The sequence below is a fragment of the Diabrotica virgifera genome, chromosome 6, assembly GCF_917563875.1.
Source record: "Diabrotica virgifera virgifera chromosome 6, PGI_DIABVI_V3a".
NCBI classification, from domain to species: domain Eukaryota; kingdom Metazoa; phylum Arthropoda; class Insecta; order Coleoptera; family Chrysomelidae; genus Diabrotica; species Diabrotica virgifera.
Window position 1 is genome coordinate 244,888,644 of NC_065448.1, and position 23,535 is coordinate 244,912,178.

The 23,535-nt window shown below is 33.3% G+C and overlaps 1 protein-coding gene across 2 annotated transcripts in view; it reads right to left on the reverse strand.

Moving 5' to 3' along the window:
- LOC114336470 (DNA polymerase zeta catalytic subunit) overlaps positions 1–23,535 on the reverse strand; it is a 50,544-nt gene that overhangs the window by 1,651 nt on the left and 25,358 nt on the right. For both annotated transcript variants that reach the window (XM_050655039.1, XM_050655038.1), the window contains 6 exons: positions 21,109–23,520; positions 14,288–14,650; positions 13,288–13,562; positions 11,043–11,380; positions 7,442–7,632; positions 936–1,163 (listed from right to left, as the gene is read on the reverse strand). In XM_050655039.1, the coding sequence (XP_050510996.1) occupies positions 936–1,163; positions 7,442–7,632; positions 11,043–11,380; positions 13,288–13,562; positions 14,288–14,650; positions 21,109–23,520 (3,807 nt within the window). The remainder of the gene's footprint in view (positions 1–935; positions 1,164–7,441; positions 7,633–11,042; positions 11,381–13,287; positions 13,563–14,287; positions 14,651–21,108; positions 23,521–23,535) is intronic.

Sequence of the window (23,535 nt, forward strand, 5' to 3'; positions counted from 1 at the left end):
TGAAAAGTTAGACAAATACAGATATTTTTTCTGCTGGTTCCACAATCAACTTGATTACAAATTAAAAGCGAGAATAGAGGCAGCCCAACAGAGTATGGTGGTACCGATGATGGGGTTGCTTAACTTAAAACACTAATTACCGAAATATATTTATTTGGAACACTAAATACGACAATAACTAGTTAGTGTCGGGATGGATAATGTTTCTACTCTAACCACGTCGGTTTCTGAATAATGAATAATCTCTTTCTTTACTTTCTACGTATGTATAAATAAATCCCAATTGTTTGTTATGATTTCATACTTGAATGTGACCGTGAATTACTAAAAGTACATAATTGCTGACTTCGTTGTTTTCAAAACGAGTGGACCACATTGCACTTCAAACAATGTCACCCATTTACGTAATGTAAACAGTATATGTAAATAATATTTGTTTGAGACTTTTAAAAATTAAATCGATATGGATTACTCTTATTTTTGGATGCTAATATAAATCCTGTACAAGGGCTTTATCAAAATGAAATGCTTATTTTGTAACAGTAGCATTAATATCAGTCTTAGATGTCGTTTTCTGCATTGCTATGTATGGTCAACACTATTGTATGGAACGTAAACCTGGACGCTCAACATAACGCTGATAAACAAGTTTGAACTCGGGCTTTATAGAAGGATCTTGAAAATGCCTTGGACACCATCAACGAAAATGTGCTGAGGGAAATATTCACAGATGGGAGCTGTAAAAGATAATCAAAGTTAGCTACCTAGGACACATAATGAGAAACGAAAAGTACCACCTCGTGCAGCTGATCATCCAGGAGAAAATTGAAGGAAAACGGGGTCCCGGTAGGCGCCATATGTCATGGACAACTTCACCTCTACTAAAGAAGACAGCACCACAAGAAGAATTTAGTTTTGATGCTTTTTATACTTACCAAATGTTAAGGTCGACACCAAGCAAGTTAAAACATCTATTAATAGCTGGTATTATAACCCTTGTAATATAATACTGCGCATTAGGTTTCAAAGAAATATCGTTGATTAGATCTCTAGGGCTTCGCACTAAACGTATTAAAGGTAGTCCTGGAGGTCCGTTGATTATTATGTAAGGAACACGCTCACCACTTCTTGGTTCATTCCTCCTATCTACAGCAGTCCATTTTCTAAAAAATACATTTTCCTGGTTAGTTTTTTATACAGTGCGCTGGAATAAGTGTTACCCCCCTTATTAACTTATTTATTTTTAGCACATAATCAAAACGTTCGGACAGGTCGATTTTTAAAATAATCATAGTATATTATAGCATCAATGTTTCGAACTTTACGCGATCCCTCTTCAGGTGACAGGCATAACTTTGATTTTTTTAAATGGGAAAGTACATCATGTGACATCTCATTTAAAAGCTTTTGAAATACAGATTACAAAAATGTATAATACTTTAATCTTTTTTTGAGAGCGTAGGCGCAAAATTTCGGTCGAATTATTTTTAAACGCATTTATTTTTTTCGAATCCTGAGAAAACTAATAAGTATTTTTAAAAAATTTAAACGCAGAATGAAATATTACAGTATTATCGATGGTCAAAAGTCCCTGAAAATTTCTATAATGTTTAATTTAATAATCAGTCACGGGGTGAAAAAAAGACAAAATTTAGTCTGATGTTTAATTTCAAATATATCATTCAAAATAAACTTTTTGTTTATTCTAAGGGACTTTCTTCCCTCGGTAATAATACAGTATTTCATTCTGCGTTTAAATTTTTCAAAAATACTTATTAGTTTCCTCAGGATTCGAAAAAAATAAATGCATTTAAAAATAATTCGATCGAAATTTTGCGCCTACGCTCTCAAAAAGGATTAAAGTATTATACATTTTTGTAATCTGTATTTCAAAAGCTTTTAAATGGGGTGTCACATGATGTACTTTCCCATTAAAAAAAAAAGAATGTGTGTGTACTTTGTACGCACGTAAGAAGTTATACTTCTATTATATGATTTAAACGAAATTAATATACTTTTTATTTATATTTTGTTTAAATATTAAACTAATTTATACTTACTACTTCTCAAACATTTTTATTAGAACAGTGCCAAAAATTAAAATAATAAAAGAATAAAACACACACAAACACATTAAACAAGCCACAAATGATGTCTGAACATTAATTGTCGAAAATTTTTTAACTAAATACGTATTTTCTGAAAATACAATTATATAATAAATATACTTACAATCATAAAATGTATTAAAAAAAAACAAAAAAGAAAGTTTATATTGGGACTCGAACCAGCGCTGATAAGAGCGGTTGGTATTGGAATTCATTTGCCTTCTCCGCTTAGCCACGGACACTATGTGTCATTATTTACGAAGATAGACTAACTAAACGGATTAAACTTGTGATATTTTGATATTTTGAAAATTGATCAAATTATTTTAATTCTGAATTGAAATGATTTAGAATTGAAAAAATACAACAAAACATAGAGTAAAAAAACAATATATTAGGTGAATATTGATAGAAATTTTGATGGTAATCAAATTATATAAATAAAAGTATTACATACTATGTATTTTGGCAGATCAAATAGGTAGGTTTATACCCATGATACATTAATAATTATTACGTACCTGTTGCTTTTAAAAACTATTTAAAAGTCACTACAATATTATAAACTTTTTTGTTTCTGTCCTCACAACAATAAAACTAATATATTATACATTTGTTTACCTTTACCTTTACCTCCAAACCACAGCTGCCATATCGGATAATTTTTGACATGTCATTTGAACATCCAATCAGAATAAAGTTATAATGCGCATGCGCCGGGCTGATAGGTTTTAACATATAAAAAAATCACCCTCTATCGCCGGTAAAGAAGTATAACTTCAAAATCAAAGTTATCTGAAGAGTGATCGCGTAAAATTCGAAACATTGATGCTATGATTATTTTAAAAATCGACCTGTAAGAGCGTTTTGATTTGATTATGTGCTAAAAATAAATGAGTTAATAAGGGAAGGTAACACTTATTCCAGTGCACTATACATAATATAAGATAATAGTTCAAATTATAGTAAAAGTTAAAAAATATTGTCTGATTTTCGACTCTAGATTTCATTATAAAGTTTAAAAAGCGGCTAAGGCGGCGTTCATACTCGGGCGATATCCGATAAGCGACATTTTATTGCCACGATATACAGTATAGTGCAAATGTCTGGAATAAATTCAATATTTCGTAAATCGGCGACTTTAATGAAAAATCCCGAAACAAGTCGATTTTTATTTTTAAATTACGAAATTTTGGCATATATTTCATATGAGTGACGTCATCCATATGAACGTGATCACGTAATCAATGATTTTTTTAAATGAGACTAGGGGTCGTGTGATAGCTCATTTGAAAGGGTATTCAATTCTGTATTCAGTAATATGAATATTAACATAATTGTTTACACAGTGTCCAAACATTTTTTTTAAATTAAATTAATTGACAAAAAAAGAAGAATGTACGTAATTTATTTAATTTAAAATACATTTTACTATTTTCAGAAAACGGAAGAAAATGTTTATTTGACAAATAAGCATTGTTTTTCGCTTAAATTCAATGTTCAAACCAGCTCCCGCCAACCACCTGCCTCTTGGAAGTTTGAACATTTAATTTAAGGGAAAAGCAATGCTTATTTGTCAAAGAAACATTTTTTTCTAAAATCTAAATTTGTTGTAAAAGGTATATTTTAAAAATACTCTAAATAAGGGTCACATTAAAACAAAGCGTTTTCGGATTAAGAAGTTCATCATCAGTGTTTCTAAAAGCCAAAAAATAGCATGCTTGAGCCACCAAAATGTTTTGGGTAAAAACCCTTTAAGCCCCGACGCAAATTGAACCTAAGCCAGACACAACCTGCGTCGGCGGACTGCGTTCTGCGCATCCTACTATCAGTTCATGCGTTCGCAGGTCGAGCTTGGGAAGGTTTGTCATCACGTACAGTTTTCTTGGGTCTGGGACGGGTGACTCAGCGCCAGATGTTAATTTTTACGTGTTTTTGTTTGCGAGATGGAAGTATCTGAAATGAATACGGATGGTAATTACAAGTATTTTCTCCAGCTAAGAGACCGCTTTGGAATTAAATGCTGATAACTTTAATACCAGCGGACCAGATAAGCGGCGATATATTTTACACTATCTTTATGAATAACATTTTATTGCTTTGTTATAGCACTACTCAACAAGTTTTCGTTTATTCGTTTTAATATTTTATTGCAATAGTAGGGAATATAATATATCTGATTAAAACAGTGAATTTATTACATGTTAATTATTTTTAATTTCTTGTGACGTATCTAATGTAGGTTTAGCCAATAAATCAAAGTTGTGCGTTTACAAGAGCATATTATTTGAAAAATAAGGAGTACCATAATGTGTCATAATTATAATCTCCTTTATACAGGTAAAAACATTGTTTAGTATGTATTTCTTAAATCCACACAATCATTGGAAAATGATTTATGGTATTTAAAAATATCTGTTAATGACACTGTTATCGACAAAGTCGATCAATTTCAAACTTATCATCATATTAGACTTTTGTTTATCGTTAAAAATTAAATGATGGTTGTGAATTGTATTTTTTGTGTTATTTAATATTTTAGCAAAATACATAATCAGCAAAAATTATATTTAAAACACGCGAACCGTTTTTGCAATCACAATCAATGCAGTGTTTAACTTATGCGATTATAAAGGTATGTAGAAATAAAATACTCAGCGTAAGATATCTTTTATGTACCTGCTTATGATCAAATTTGACGTTTTCGAAAGTCATACCGCTACGACTACTAGAGACGTGTAAGATATTTTTAAAACGTTACTAGTTACAAGTACGGAACTACCGATTTTAAGTTGCCTACTCAATTCAGTAAATACAAGGATCAGATACATCAGTATTTTGTAATCAGTACCACTTAGAACCGGTATCAAAAGTAACCGTTACATGTCCGCACTGATTTTGCGAACATGCGAACCGTTTTTGCAATCACAATCAATGCAGTGTTTAACTTGTGCTTGTTATTATAAAGATATGTAGAAATAAAATACTCAGTGTAAGATATCTTTTTATGCACCCGCTTATGATCAAATTCGATGTTTTCGAAAGTCATACCGCTACGACTACTAGAGACGTGTAAAATATTTTTAAAAAAATTGGAATAAATCCTTTGTAAAAGGTATAAAATTTATTAAAATCCCTAAAGGGCTACATCAGAACAAAACGTTTTCGATTTTATTACAAAATCATCATCAGTGTAAGACCTAAAAGTAAGTATAATCTATTTTATTAATGTAAAATTGATATTTAAATTCTGACTAAGGTTTAAAACAAGTGGTTATACTCACAGTCTGGATGCTAGCTGAGCCACCAAAGAAATATAGGGGTAATAACCCTTCAAATATAAAATGTATGCTTTACAGATGCATATTTACTTAAAATGCCTTGTGATGGGCAAAAGGCAACAGGAATAATGCCCTAAGGTAAGGTATTTAAATTCCCAACATGTGGGAATGCAAAAAATTGAGTTTCGATGACTTTATGGCAACTGAATGAAAGTTGAGTGATGTTTCTGAAAGGTGTCAAAGATCAAACCGAACAATGTGACATAATAGTTACCATGTGTTACCTCAGCCAACTGATTGTGATATGATATTTTTTTAAAATTTTTCAACAGTAATAACTAACATCAACAAAGATGTGGCTATAATAAAGTTTACCCCAATTTTGTAGGTTGTATTAAATGATTTTTATAATGTGTTTGGAGCAGTAGCCAGATTGTATGCAACCAACTATACATAATAATAATGAAAATAAATTAATTAGCGGAAATGGATATTTTTAAAACGTTACTAGTTACAAGTACGGAACTACTGTTTTTTAGTTGCCTACTCAATTCAGTACAAGGATCAGATACATCAGTATTTTGTAAACAGTATTTGTAGTCAGTACCACCGGTATCAATAGTAACCGTTACACGTCCGCACTTATTTTGCCCGTCTCTATTCGTTACGGCGACAAACGACGGTCGGGTTGGCTTGTGTTCAATATGCGGCACGCTAGAAAAATAACTGCACAGGTCACCCGTCCCGCCGGCGCAGGTTGTGACTCGCTTAGGTTCAATTTGCGCCGGGGCTAAATGTAAGCAATTATGTTATGTTACATGTTGACGTAATAGTTTAAGGATGTTGTAGATATCCCTGGAAATTACCCAGGGCAACACAGGACTCTTCCCACGTGGTTGGAATTTTTTTGTAGGATTAAAACCTCAAATATTGGATTTCAATGGCCAACTGAGATCATCTCGTCCATATGGATGACGTCACTCGTATGAAATATATGCCAAAATATCGTAATTTAAAAATAAAAATCGACCTGTTTCGGGATTTTTCCTTAAAGTCGCAGGTTTACGAAACATCGAATTTATTCCAGACATTTGCACCAAACTGTATTGCTAGGAAGGTTCAAAGAGAACGGACGATCAATTCACTAAATTAATGAAAAGAATCACAGAACTGTCTTCGTTTCTTCCCAACATGTGTTTGAGCTTGAAATATCGTGTGAAACAAATCGCGAGGGCCACCGACACGCAGCACTTCGAACGATATATCACTTGCGATATGTTGTGCAATCGCGTGGAAGTGAATCTTTTTTATCGTCTCTACTTAGACTTTAAGTATAGGTTTGTTCGTAGTACGATCCAATCGATCAGCAACCGTTGCCAACCATCAGACGCATGCGCAGTGAACAGTTAGCGTTGCGCAGTTAACAGTTAGCGTTCGTAGACTACGAACGCGCATGCGTCTGATGGTTGGCAACGGTTGCTGATCGTTCTACGAACAAACCTTATATGTTTGTGCGTATCGCGTATCGTATATCGTTTACAATATATTGCTTATCTTTGTACGAGTATGAACGCCACCTTAAACGTCACAAGAGGGATGAGGCGTTCTATGATAGGAATAACATTAAATGACAACATCACAAACGAAGACCTATAAAACAGAACCAGGGTTACCGATGTTGCGGAGAGAGCTTGCAGATTGAAATTGATATGGGCTGGCCACGTAGGAAGAATGAAGGATGGAAGGTGGGCACGCAAGTTCACCGAATGGAAATCAAGAACAGATAAATGAAACAGAGGAAGACCACCTACACACTGGCAAAATGATCTGCGAAAGATGACGAAAATTGGATCAGTATGGATCCAATTTTCCAAGAAGTTGCAGATTTCCAGAATTCCAAGATGTGCACAAGACCGTGCACTCTGAATACAAACAGGGGAGGCCTACGTCCTGCAGTGGACTTAAAACCGGATGATGATGATGAATGATTCTATATTTAACCGCTACTCTCGCTGTATCTCTTAAAATTATTTCTTATCGATAGTTATTTACCTAGTTAGTTCTAAAGCCGGAACGCAAGCTCCAGGCCGATATCCGGCAGCTCCTCTATATTCTTTGGCAAACGTTAAATCCTGTATACTCACTCTACCAGCAATTATTTTGTTAAACTGTTTTAATACGTATTTTTTCACCAAGCTGACGTCTTTGGTTTCGAAAAGAATTCTTAAGCATTTTTCTAACATCTACAACAAACATAATATTAACAGTAAGATCATTCGTACCGATTTTGTTGACAAAAGCATTTAGAAATTAATAATAATAGTCCAGAGAAATAAGATTTTTCTCGTGACACATCCCCCTCCAGGCCGAAATCAAATTTTTTGAGTATTATGGACATCTATATTAATAATCTATATGTTTCCTGCAGCCGATTTTGATGATATACATAGTTATAAACAAATGAAGATCAAAAAGCGGTAAATTTTCGCCTTTTTCGTTTATTACTAAAAAGTGAAGCATTCTAAACTTTGAGAATAAGAAACTCATAAATCATATAAAAAACTTCAATATGGCGTTCGCTGAATATGTCTATCCTTATTTGTTGCTTAGAAAATTGCAAAATAAATCATAAATTTTGAGATTTTATAAATGTTCATAACTTATGTAAAAATTAAGTTAGAACCTTCATATTACATGGAATGCTGAGACTTCTTGTGCTTAAATTATATTTTAAATTTCAAAGCAATTGGTCAAATAGTTTAAAAGTTATAATTTAATTTGTTTATCCCAAATTCATTTTTTTTTTGAAACATAAGCAGTGGTGTTATGACAAAATTACCAGTGCCGGAACGCACTGCTAATTTTAGTTTACAAAACCTAAATTCTCTTTATTTCTTTTTCTTTTCTTAACCAGTGCCGGAACGCGAGCGCCGGAACGGCGTTCCGGCACCATGACACCACTGAACATAAGTCAGAAAATTATGAGGTTACAGTAATACTTCTGACAGTTTATGAAAGAAGAACATTCGTACTATTAACTTAATTTAAAAAATGACAAAAAGTAATTTTAAACAGTGTAAAATTATTTTGCAAAAACATGTCGATTTTTTGCTTACTTATAAACAATTAGAATAACTTTTTAACCGTTGCCCGTAGAAAAATTATTATTTCATATTTAGAAAGATTGAATTTTTATACACATTTAGAAAGAAACACAATTGTCCTAGGACAATTAGGGACGAAGTTAGCCCCCCGATTTTTTAATTCACATGTTCTTGCAAAATTATTTTGCAATATTTAGAATTATTTTTTGTCATTTTTCTTAATTAAATTAATAGTGTAAATCTTCTTCTTTCATAAACTAAACAAAGTATTACTGTAACTTCATCATTTTCTGACTTATAGTGTTGCAAAAAAAATTAATTTGGGATAAACAAATTAAATAACTTTTAAGCTATTTGACCAATTGCTTTGAAATTTAGGGTATGATTTAAGCACCAGAAGTCTCAGCATTCCGTGTAATAAGAAGGTTCTAAGTTAATTTTTACATAAGTTATGAATATTTATAAAAACTCAAAATTTATGATTTATTTTGCAATTTTCTAAGCAACCAATAAGGATAGACAGACATATTCAGCGAACGCCATATTGAAGTTTTTTATACGATTTATGAGTTTCTTACTCTCAAATTTGTTTAAAATGCTTAACTTTTTGGTAATAGACGAAAAAAGCGAACATTTACCGTTTTTTGATCTACATTTGTTTATAACTATGTATATCATCAAAATCGGCTGCAGGAAACATATAGGTTATTATTATAGATGTCCGTACTACTCAAAAAATTTGGTTTCGGCCTGGAAGGGGTTGTGTCACCAACAGGATATTTTTTCCCTTATTTCTCTGAACTATAACATAGCAAAAGTTCATTACATCCGTGCCATTCATGTGCCGTACATTCTCTAAGGTTGTTTAGCCATGATATTCTATGTCTCCCTATGCTTCTTTTTCCTTGAATATTTCCCTGCATAATTAGTTAGACCAAGTTATATCTCTCTCCACGTCTAATAAGTCCGAGATATTCCAATTTTCTTTTTTGATTGTATTTAGATTTCCATTTCTTTAGTATTCATCTTTCTCAGAATCTCGTTGTTTGTGATGTGTTGTGTCCACGATAATTTCAGGATTCTTTTATACACCCACAACTCGAATGATTCCAGTTGTTTCATTAATGCCGCATTCAAGGTCCAACTTCCATAAAACAAAGTCGAGAAGACGTAGCACTTATCCAACCTAACTCTTAGCTCCAACTTCAAATCTCTTGTGCAGTGCACTCCCCAAGTAGCACCGAACGGGTTTATTAAGTCTTTTAAGGATGCTTTAAAACTGCAGAATAAAACTAAAATTAAAACCAATTGGTTTTAAGTAAACCTTAAGGTTGCAATAAAACCGCTTTCAGCATAAAAGAGCTCACACTGAAAGAGGTCAATAAAACTAAAAATAAAAACCTTCTTAAAACTTAGTTTTCTTAAGCAACTGGTTTTAAAGCTACTGTGAAGGTGCTTTTAAAACCATATTAAAAGAAACTTTAAGTACAGGCAGTTTTATAGCAAACTTAGAAGGGTTTCCTAAATGGAGAATTTTAAAGACAATTTACCATATTAAATGATTCTTTAAACCCATATACTCCATATAGGCCAACACATTTTTACATGTGTTATGATAGGTAGATACGTATTCGTATTTGTAACCATAAAATTAATAAGAAAAAGTACTTGGTTATTTCGGACTGTCAAGGTAGAAAAACACTTGCGCACGCAACTTTATTGATAATGTTAAAAAAAGGTCTGAATAACTCACGCGCCCTAAAGTTTCTGACATTTGACGATTAAAAAAAAAATAATAAAAAAATTTAAATCCGAACAATATTAATTTGAAAGAAAAATAATTTTATCTACGACTTTAATGTTTTAATGTTATAATAAATCGAATTTATGTCTTTAAGTAGCTTATTTAAATTTTTATGTAAGCCTAATCTATCATGGCCTTCAGCATCTCCAGAAAGCAATATGGCCGAAAACCAAATAAAACTATTTAGTCTACCGACAGATAATTGTTAAGATCAAATGGTGTTATTTTATACCTTTCCAAGAGCATATATCTTACATAAAAGCAAGGTTTGATTTGGAATTAAAACCGTTCAGTTTTAATGTTGGTGTCAATAATGCCGCTCGGTTTTAATGTGAATCTAACCTTAAAATCGAGGCGTCGTAGTGTTGTGTGTGTTGCATTCTTTGAAAAATAAGCCGCAATGACCAGTTCGTTTATATTTTAGGTACTTGCGACTTATTTCTTCCATACTAATTGTACTTCCACTTTTTACACACTACACCACTGTTTCGCGAGTAGATATTAAAGAATTGGCAACAAAATGCACCCTGCTTCACCCCACGTCTAATTTCACTTCACGTAGTTTTGCTCGCTGCTTATAGTATAAATTCGATAAAATAATAATATATGACAAAGCTTAAACAACGGTGCAGAATCTTTAAACATTTTAAATATTGAGTTACAATAAATTAGTTCAAAATTTCGCCCATAACATTATACACAGAAAAAGATGCAAACAAATATTGACAACTGATAAAGATGATACCTTACTAACAGCAGGACAACCGTCTCGTCTAACTGTTTCAATGCCTTTCGCTTGATACTCAGGTTCTTTCTGGTCAGGACTTTCATACATATAACCAACATAGCGTTTCTTTGTTTGCAATATGCAAGGCTGGTATACTTTTTCCAGCTTTAGTTTTATTGGATCTGGATTGTCGTTAGTGACAGCATCTGCGATCTTTTTTCCAATTTCAAAAGCGTGCTCCTTCGTCCTTCCGGGTACCATAACGAACAAAGAATCAGTATCCCCATAAACAACTCGCGCACCCCATTCGGTAGTGCTTTCCACCATCTCTATTGCTCGTTGTAATGTCTCTCTACCTGTAAAAATACAGATAAATAAATACATTAATGAAAATAAATGAATGTATAAACCAATTTGTAAGTTTGAATTGGTTTATTCATAAAGCAAATTACTGAGAAATCACTAGAGTATAATAAACCAGTATTTCTATGTCCGATTGACTTGAAGAAAGCGTTTGACAGAATGAGACTCAAAGATGTAATCCATCTTCTGGATACTAGAATAGTTCCCCTAGATATCATAAAAACTATTGACAACTTCTACCAAAACAACAAAATGGAAGTCAGCATAGATGGGCAATTTACATAGATGGCATCAGTATTGAACAAGTAATGGAAATAATATACCTTGGAATTATACTGTCCAACTACGGAGACCTGGACACAGAAGTGAGAAATCAAGTACAATATGCAAATAGCCTGGCAGGATGCCTTAATAATACTATATGGCAGCGGTGGCCAAATAGCGGCTCGCGAGCCACATGCGGCTCTTCTAAGGATTACTTGTGGCTCTCGATAAATATACCCGACTTCCTTTGCAATTTTGTGTCATTATTTAAAAAAATTATTATCGTTCCATATGTGTTTCAGAAGGTCTTTTAAATTACTGACAATAAAATATGAAAGACCAAATGCAACTTTGTAACAATTCCAGTTTCATCCAAGCTAATAATGATATGACACATCGAAAACTGCGTGAAAGAACATATTACAAGAGTGGTGCGACATAAAAGTCAATAATCAACTGACTACGGGCCGATTTGGATACCTAACTTTGCTACGGATATAATTTGTAATTTGGATTACACATTTAAATCATTTTACTAGACTTAAAAAAACTGTTACAATATTAAACTAGAAAAACTTAACGAGTATATAAAAAAGCCGGAAGAAAAATTGACTGAACTCCAAAATAGATTTCAAGACTTGAAAATTGAAAATATTTTAAATCGTCTCTTAATTTTTTTGTGAATTCATTTGAAATGAACATAGTTCATAAGGTGAATTTTTTATTACCAATATATGACCCAAACAACATCTGGAGAATTAAAATTTAATAGAGACGCAAGAATATCAAGCTCGAAAATAAAACTATAAGTCGACGACGATTATCGAATTTTGGAAATTTGTACCAGAATCGAAGTACCCTAAGTACAAAATACAAAGGATGCTTGTCGAATGATTTCAATATTGGAAACAACGTGCTTGTTTGGACCAATTTAGTCCGTTTTAAATTTCGTCAAATCCCAACACATATCAGTGCTGCCACAAATTATTCAACAAATTTTAGAGAATTATCAAAAGAAAGAAAACAAAAATGTAAGTAATTAAGTTGTAATATTTCGTAATTTTATTTCTATTTTCAAAAAATAAAAGTTCTGTTAAAAAATTTTGTAAATACGTTCTTTACATACTTTTTGAATATGTATTTAGGTAATTGCGGCTCGCGAAAAATTTCAACTTGTGAAAAGTGGCTCGGACTATTAAGGAGCTTGGCCACCCCTGCTATATGGTGAAACCATCTATTAACAATGAGATAAAGTCGAGAATTTATAAAGCCAGTATAAGAGAGAAAATGACATATGCATCAGAAACAAGACCCGATACAGCCACAACACAAAGACTACTTAGAAACGGTAGAAATGAGAGTACTGAGAAGAATTACCTGCAGGAAATACGCTGAGAGATCGAAAAAGGAGTGAAGACATTCTATGGATACTAAATAGAAAAAAAAAAGAATGGAATAACCACATAAGAAGAATGGTGGACCTGTGTGGTCAAAATAGCAAGGGATAGATCACCAATCGGAGAAGTATCGGCCGACCGCGCAAAAGGTGGAGTGACAACCTTCCATAGAGGTATCAATCAGCCAATGAACAAGCAGAACTGCTTATAATGAGGAAGAAGAAGCAGATGTGGCTTACCTTTACTGACTACACTGTCTCCTAATTCTACGGCAGGCATTCTTCCGCTAAAGTTAGCAGCAGTGTAACCGTAAGTAACGTTAGCGATCAGCTTTAACCCTAGCTGACGATTATGCAGAACCTTCTGTAAAACTTTATCTTCTTTGTTCTCTTTCATCGCATTCTTTACCATTAATCTGGTATCTAATATTTCACGCAACATTCTTGGCATAACACCGTCTCTCACTTCTTTTTTAACAAATGCCGCTCCACAGGGTGAAAAATTTATTTGATTCCTAAAATATATCGGATTTAAACTATACTGGGAAAATGTTATTTATTCAAACAAGTATTTGAATGTTACCTATATGTTGAACTTTTTCTTACAAAAACTGACGATTTATTTATTGATCTTGTGGCATTATTTCAATTAGATAATTATTTAGCAACCTTATATTTCATGAGTAAATAAATGCAATATTTTTCTGCGTGTAGATAGAAAAGTATAAAAATAAAATGTGTAATGTTTTGGATATTATGATATACAGATACAGCATTGTGTGGTCAGCTAATGTTTTCCGACCTACTCACGTTTGACATTGAATTGTTAATATAAATACAGATAACGTAAACACGAGAAGGAATGGAAATAATGTTATTGTCCGAAGTTTGTTCATAATATTAACGAAGCTTTTGCCTAATTTTATTTCTAAGCAAAGGGCTAATCTCCTGCATGATATAACAGTGCAGTATGTAGTGATTGAATAAACAAGTAAGTCAGATTAATTAGTTATTCATCCCGACCTCCTGAAATGAATACGATCCATCCATGGGACATCACTAGTATATGAATGAATTAACCTCAGATTAAAGCCCTTAAAGCCATTATTATACTTTGAAACCAGTTGAGGTAATATGAAATGAAATTTGATGGGTTAAAAAGTAGTTATTGTGCATTATTTGATATACAATTAAGAATTTCATCATACATACTCACAAATATTTTATTTTATTCCCTTACCTTTCTAGCAGTTTTTTTAAACGACTTCTAGAAACTTTCAACTGCGTAGCTCCAAACGTGAAGGGTCCACTTTTTCCAAGATTCTCCACTCGTCCCAGGCATGTAGTAAAACAGTAATTATAAGCAATAATTATTGACGGATAAAGGCTCTGGAAATCCAAAACTATTACTGGATCAGTATAAAGTTTCGATTCGGGTTCCATCACCAACGCTATATACTCTGGAGCTTTCATATGTGCCCTTTGTTGAACACTAGGAGATACTGGTATAAAATTTAAAGGTTTTGCCAATCTCAGCATCATCGACTCAACTCGAAATTGGCTACCTCTGGACAAAACTTCATAAAACTGTATGCCAAATAACCTAAAATTAAATATGCTCTACTTATCTTTTCTACAATTGTCAAAAATTTCTTAATTCAAACTTACACATTAAAAACAAGACATTAACAGAAAGTGTGACACAAATTTTGTAAAAAAAAGACTGTGTACTTTGTACGCACGTAAGAAGTTATACTTCTATTATATAATATAATCTAACTTCATATTATGATTTCAACGAAATCAATATACCTATCTACTTTAAACAGTTTTTTTGTATTGTATTTAAATATTATCTAATTTTAGAAAGAACAAAAAGAATACCAAAAATTAAAAAAAAAGGATATGACTTTGTCAGGATTCGAACAGGGGACCTCTCGATCCCTAGGCGAATGCTCTACCGATCAGCTACCACCGCTTTTGTATTCAGCCGATCATTTCTCGGACATAATTACAATCGCGGTGACAGATACATTAATTGAAAATGAACATCATCATCATTCTCTTTGCCTTATCCCTATGCGGGGTCGGCTTCCCTAATTGCATTTCTCCACACAATTCTGTCTTGGGTCATATCAATGTTAATCCCCTTTACCAACATGTCCTGCCTTATCGCCTCCCCCCAGGTCTTCTTTGGTCTTCCTCTCCTACTCCTTCCAGGAATCTGCACTTCAGCTATTCTTCGTATTGGGTGATTAACGTCTCGACGTTGAACATGACCGAACCATCTTAACCTATGCTCTCTCATTTTGGCATCAATTGGTGCCACACCTAGACTTCCCCTAATATACTCATTTCTAATTTTATCCTTCTTTGTCACTCCACTCATCCATCTAAGCATTCTCATTTCCGCCACATGCATTCGTTGTTCCTCTTTCTATTTCACTGCCCAACATTCAGTTCCGTACATCATAGCCGGTCTTATGGCTGTTTTATAGAATTTTCCCTTCAGCTTCATTGGAATTTTTCTGTCACACAACACACCACTCGCTTCTTTCCACTTCATCCATCCAGCCCTAATTCTACTGCATGCATCTCCATCTATTTCTCCATTACTCTGTAATACCGATCCTAGGTACTTAAAACTATTGCTTTTCACAATCATTTCACCATCCAATAATACCATTTTATTTGTAGTAGCTCCATCTTTAAATGAACATTCCAAATACTCTGTTTTTGTCCTACTAAGTTTTAAACCTTTTTCCTCCAGAGCTTGTCTCCACTGTTCCAGTTTTTGTTCTAAGTCTCTTTCACTATTTCCTACTAACACGACATCATCAGCATACATTAAGCACCATGGAATGTTACCCTGTAGTTTAATTTTTTAATTTAATTTAATTTAATTGAAAATGAACATTTTCAATAATACTTATAAGGAGGGAGACAAATCCAGTCATAAAAATTATAATAAATATATTTACTAAAAACACTAATAATATATTCTTTTCACGCACACCTTATTTGCGCTACATAACTTAAAAGATGTAGCGACTAATATCATACTGTCGGTGTGCGCATGCGCCAGGGAATGTAAAAATTCACCCTCGTGCCTAAAGAAGTATAACTTCAAAAATAACAGGTTTACTTAGCAAAATAACGATTTTTTTAAACCCGACCATAAATGGTAATTATTACACCCTTTGACAACATCAAAATTAATCAACGAAGCTGATAAACTGATAGCCGGTCATATTCCTTAATAAAATTCAATAAGATAAGATTTTCTCTTCTTTTCTTCCCGAACGTTTGGGCCACCTAATGCGAGGACAAAAATACGCATTACTTCAAAATATAATGTAGGGAAAAATAGAAAAATAGCGGAATCCAGATCGTAGAAGAAAACTATGTCTAGAATCCAGACCGTAGAAGATTGAAAATCATCAAGGATAGCATTGATGATTTTCAATCACCGATAGTGGCAAAACAATAACAAGAAAAAGCGAAGAAGAATCAAAAGAATGCGAGATCTTAAAACTTCATTCCAAAATTGGTCACGGCCGAGCAGAAATAAATTTACTTATACGTGGCTGTGGACAACCCAGAAATAGTTGCAACGGTGACAATGTGATTAAAAAGATGATTACCAGAGACGTTTACGATTCTGCCAAAACAACACAGAGAAAAAACAGCCTTATTTTTAAGCGACTGGTTTCATCACGATAATGTATTAGCACTTTCACCGAACCGTGTGCAACAGTTTTTGGCAAAATATAAGGTAACTTGACTGCCCCAGACTCCTGACGGTCCCGACATAGCACTGTGTGACTTTTTCGTGTGTCCAACTGAAAATGCCAGTTTAAGGGTAACATTTGGACGACACAGTATTATTCATGCGAAGTTGGCACTAAAAGTCACTACAAAAGCTGAATTTAAGAACGGCTTTCTATAATAATAGCGCATTGCGAAGCTATGAAAGAAGATTGGATATATAAAAATTAATTATAGTGGAAATACTCACCTTGCCAATTCACTTGTTCTTCCCAAAAAATCCAATTTATCGAATAACTCCAAAATCATAACAACTTTTGTTAAATAATACTTCACAGTTTTATGTCTATATAACTGCGTCCTGTGCTCCCACCAAAAAGATAAGTCTTTGAAGGAATAGTAAGGGAATCTTTTGTGCAATATATGGTAAGATATAGATTCGAAAGTATAACTCTGTAAAGCAATTTCGTATCTCATAAGTCTCCAAACGTCGAAAACAATTCTTCCTACCAAACGGAGTTCAGAGAGTTCAGATTCATCTTGTTTTGGTTTTGTATAGTTATCTCTTGTCCTGCCCAAAAGCGGTTTAAGGTTCATATTTAGCGTGTAACCTCTTTCTATTAGATATCCCCAGGACAACAACTCTAATTCGTAACCCGCAAATATATCCGGGTCCCAATATTCAATTACTTTTAAAAATTCTTTTATCAAATTTTCTTCTGAGTCTACATACGTTAAGGCACAGTTAAAACCTACACCGTCCAAAACTGGTACTTTATTACTACTTGTAGGACTTGTTACAATGTTGTTAACAGCTATGATGCCTTTACATTGGCGTTCCTTTAGTTTATTCTCAGGTACGTCGTGTAATATTGAATAAAATATGGCTCTTATAGAGTCATAAGCTGGGTCTGGTTTGTAATCACCTCTAGTGCGTATATGCAACTCCATAACCATTACAGTCAGGTTTTGGTGTTCGATTACTGCTCTAGCATTTTGCAAATTGTGTGCCGAGTTATTTATACTATTATCTACATTGATGCCTGTTATTTGACCAGAATAATTTACAGATGTATCCTCGGTTAATGATAACGACTTCCTCACGGATCTTGTAAGAACCCGATTTCTGATTTCTTTCCTCCTCTTTTTGTAATTTTCTCTAAACGTAGGACTAGTTTTATCTGAGGGTTTTGACGATTTTGGAGTGTTATTTGTACTACTTTGGCTAGATGCTGAATCTTTCGGCGTTACAGGAGACAAAGTCAACGTCAAATCCATTTCATTGTCACTATTTGCTCCTCCAGGGCTTAACGGTACATAAATCTTAACTTTTTGTTTGGGATTTTCCGTTACACAAGAACGTTTAGACTTTTGTTCGATCCAATCCTTAACGAATTTTAAACTGAGCGGTTTTTGTACTGGCGTTATTATACAATGCGAATTTTTACAGTGACTAAGTATCACACTATTCATATTTGTTTTATTTAACCTTACATTTGACGGTAAATGTACTATTTCACACCTCCTAAGGATATTCGTTCATTACGATAAGGCGCCAGCATATTCACCAAACCACGTGTAACAGTTTTTGTCAAAGTACAAAGTAACTTAACTCCACCAGACTCCTGACAGACCCGATATAGCACTCAGAGACTTTTTAGTGATCAAAGGGCTTTGTTAAGTCGAAGATGTCACGCAGATCAATGACAAAGAATAAAGTATTACGAATTTTAACTATTTATAATGGGAAATAAGCCACAATATTATTAAAAAATGATTTTTATTAACGTTTCGACGCCCAAATCGATATATTTATATATATTTATTATATATACAATAGTATTTTGTATTTTGACAACGGCATCCGATTTGGGCGTCGAAACGTTAATAAAATATCATTTTTTAATAATATTGTGGCTTATTTCCCATTATAAATAGTTAAAATTGTAAAAACGCCCAAATCGGTATATTTATATATATTTATTATATATACAATAGTATTTTGTATTTTGACAACGGCACCCGATTTGGGCGTCGAAACGTTAATAAAAATCATTTTTTAATAATATTGTGGCTTATTTCCAATTATAAATAGTTAAAATTGTAAAAATGCCACAAGAAAATAGCTTCAGAACAACATAAAGTATTACGAAGCTATGAACGAATATCGAATACACAAAAAATTATATAATATGTATATAAAATAAATTATAGGGGAAATACTCACCTTGCCAATTCACTTGTTCTTCCCAAAAAATCCAATTTATCGAATAACTCCAAAATCATAACAACCTTTGTTAAATAATACTTCACAGTTTTTTGTCTATATAACTGCGTCCTGCGCTCCCACCAAAAAGATAAGTCTTTGAAGGAATAGTAAGGGAATGTTTTGTGCAATATATGGTAAGATATAGATTCGAAAGTATAACTCTGTAAAGCAATTTCATATCTCATAAGCCTCCAAACGTCTAAAACAATAATTCTTCCTACGGAGCTCAGAAAGTTCAGATTCATTCTGTCTGGGTTTTGTATAGTTGTCTCTTGTTCTTCCCAAAAGCGGTTTAAGATTCATGTTTAGCGTGTATCCTCTCTCTATTAGATAACCCCACGACAACAACTCTAGTTCGTAACCCGCAAAGATATCCGGATCCCAATATTCAATTACTTTTAAAAATTATTTTATTCAATTTTCTTCTGAGTCTACATACGTTTAGGCACAGTTATAGCCTACACCGTCCAAAACTGGTACTTTATTACTACTTGTAGGACTTGTTACAATGTTGTTAACAGCTATGATGCCTTTACATTGGTGTTCCTTTAGTTTATTCTCAGGTACGTCGTGTAATATTGAATAAAATATGGCTCTAATAAAGTCATAAGCTGGATCTGGTTTGTAATCACCTCTAGTACGCATGTGTAACTCCATGACCATTACAGTCAGGTTTTGGTGTTCGATTACTGCTCTAGCCATTTGGCCGGAATAATTCACAGATGTGTCCTCGGTCAGTGACAGAGACTTTCTGACGGATCCTGTAAGAACCCGATTTCTAATTTCTTTCCTCCTCTTTTTGTAATTTTCTCTAAATGTAGGACTAGTTTTATCTGAGGGTTTTGACGATTTTGGAGTGTTATTTGTACTACTTTGGCTAGATGCTGAATCTTTCGGTGTTACAGGAGACAAAGTCAACGTCAAATCCATTTCATTGTCACTATTTGCTCCTCCAGGGCTTAACGGTACATAAATCTTAACTTTTTGTTTGGGATTTTCCGTAACACAAGAACGTTTAGACTTTTGTTCGATCCAATCCTTAATGAATTTTAAACTGGGCGATTTTTGCACTGGTGTTATTACACAATGTGTATTTTTACAATGACTTAGTATCACACTATTCATATTTGCTTTATTTAACCTTACATTGGACGGTAAATGTACTAGTTGACACCTCCCAAGGATATTCGTTCATTACGATAAGGCGGCAGCATATTCACCAAACCACGTGTAACAGTTTTTGTGAAAGTACAAAGTAACTTAGCTCCACCAGACTCCTGACAGAACCGATCTAGCACTCAGAGACTTTTTAGTGATAAAAGTGCTTTGTTAAGTCGAATATTGATTACGTCGAAGATGTCACGCAGATCAATGACGAAGAATAAAGTATTACGAAGCTATGAAACGAATATCGGATACACAAAAAAAAAAGAATGTGTATAGGTACTTTGTACGCACGTAAGAAGTTATACTTCTATTATAATATAATCTAACTTCATATTATGATTTCAACGAAATCAATATACCTATCTAGTTTAAACAGTTTTTTTGTATTGTATTTAAATATTAAACTAATTTTAGAAAGAACAAAAAGAATACCAAAAATAAAAAAAAGATATGACTGTCAGGATTCGAACACAGGACCTCTCGATCCCTAGGCGAATGCTCTACCGATCAGCTACCACCGCTTTTGTATTCAGTCGATCATTTCTCGGACATAATTACAATCACGGTGACAGATACATTAATTGAAAATAAACATTTTCAATAGTAATTATAAGGAGGAAGACAAATCCACAGACATAAAAATTATAATAAATATATTTACTAAAAACACTAATAATATATTCTTTTCACGCACACCTTATTTGCGCTACATAACTTAAAATATGTAGCGACTAATACCATACTATCGGTGTGCGCATGCCCCATGGAATGTAAAAATTCACCCTCGTGCCTAAAGAAGTATAACTTCAAAAACTGTATAATATGTATATAAAATAAATTATAGGGGAAATACTCACCTTGCCAATTCACTTGTTCTTCCCAAAAAATCCAATTTATCGAATAACTCCAAAATCATAACAACTTTTGTTAAATAATACTTCACAGTTTTATGTCTATATAGCTGCGTCCTGTGCTCCCACCAAAAGGATAGGTCTTTGAAGGAATAGTAAGGGAATCTTTTGTGCAATATATGATAAGATATAGATTCGAAAGTATAACTCTGTAAAGCAATCTCGTATCTCATAAGCCTCCAAACGTCTAAAACAATTCTTCCCACCAAACGGAGTTCAGAAAGTTCAGATTCATCTTGCCTTGGTTTTGTGTAGTTATCTCTTGTTCTGCCCAAAAGCGGTTTAAGGTTCATATTTAGCGTGTATCCTCTGTCTATTAGATATCCCCAGGACAACAACTCTAATTCGTAACCCGCAAAGATATCCGGGTCCCAATATTCAATTACTTTTAAAAATTCTTTCATCAAATTTTCTTCTGAGTCTACATACGTTAAGGCACAGGTAAAGCCTACACCGTCCAAAACTGGTACTTTATTACTACTTGTAGGACTTGTTATAATGTTGTTAACAGCTATGATGCCTTTACATTGGCGTTCCTTTAGTTTATTCTCAGGTACGTCGTGTAATATTGAATAAAATATGGCTCTTATAGAGTCATAAGCTGGGTCTGGTTTGTAATCACCTCTAGTGCGTATATGCAACTCCATAACCATTACAGTCAGGTTTTGGTGTTCGATTACTGCTCTAGCATTTTGCAAATTGTGTGCCGAGTTATTTATACTATTATCTACATTGATGCCTGTTATTTGACCAGAATAATTTACAGATGTATCCTCGGTTAATGATAACGACTTCCTCACGGATCTTGTAAGAACCCGATTTCTGATTTCTTTCCTCCTCTTTTTGTAATTTTCTCTAAACGTAGGACTAGTTTTATCTGAGGGTTTTGACGATTTTGGAGTGCTATTTGTACTACTTTGGCTAGATGATGAATCTTTCGGCGTTACAGGAGACAAGGTCAACGTCAAATCCATTTCATTGTCACTATTTGCTCCTCCAGGACTTAACGGTACATAAATCTTAACTTTTTGTTTGGGATTTTCCGTTACACAAGAACGTTTAGACTTTTGTTCGATCCAATCCTTAATGAATTTTAAACTGGGCGGTTTTTGTACTGGTGTTATTACACTATGTGTATTTTTACAATGACTTAGTATCACACTATTCATATTTGCTTTATTGAACTTTACATTGGACGGTAATTGTGCTAGTTCACTTCTCCTAAGGATATTTAAACTATCAGTTGCGGTTTCAAATTCTGGTAAGTGACTAGCAGCCTTACTGTTAACTTTTAACACATTAAATCCAACTTCAACACTTGATGTTACGTCTTCAGCATTACTGTAAAACGGTTCTTCAACCTGGACATGAGGAATTTTGTACAAATCTAAGGAATTCAAAACTTCAGTTTTATTGGGTGGTCTAATTTTTGGAGTAATCAATACTAGTTCCGAATTATTTATCAAAGTTCTTTCCATTATTTCAATATTTAGCTGACTATCTTTTGTAGATTCAGTATTAATTTCTGGTTTTATTGCATCTTCTTCAATTATAGTATTTAAATCATATGAATGTTTCTGAATCTGTTGATATGGTGTTAACAAATCAGAACTGGAGCTCCCTGACGAATTATATTTTTCTTGGGAAGATTTTTGAGTTCTTTCCCCTATTTCGATATTTAACTGACTAACTTTTGTAGATTCAATATTAATTCCCGGTTTTGTTGCTTCTTCTTCGGTTATAGTATTTAAATTACATGAATCTTTCTGAACCTGTTGATACGGTGTTAACAAATCAGAACTGGAACTCCCTGACGAATTATATTTTTCTTGAGAAGTTTTTTGAGAAGAATATGGCGTTAGATATTTTGAACAACCTTCTTTAGCAACGTAATTTGTTTCTTTATCATATATTTCTGAAGCTAACATGTTTGGCAAGTTCTCTATTTCCGTGTTAAAGAAAGATTTCTCGTGTTCATCATTATCTGTACTAAAAATTGTACCCGAATTTGAAGTGGAATCGCTACTAGATTCGTCATGAGTTAAATCTTTTATAGAGTTTTCTTCCACAGGAGCTGAAATATTTTTTGTTGAAATGCTTTCGTTTTTTAAATTTGAAGTGGAATCCTGATTAATTTCGTCATGAATTGGATCTTTTATAGAATTTTCTTCCACAAGAACTGAAATATTTTTTGTTGAAACACTTTCGTTTTTTAAATAGGTACAAACTAGCTTTTCTTCAACAATTGTTGAATGTAGATCCAATTTTGGTTCCTGGTCAAACAGTTGGCGCTTTACAGTAATATCCGATGCTGACCTTTTTCTTCTTTTAGATATTGAACGAGGTGTCTTTTGGTCCCTGAAATTAAAAAGA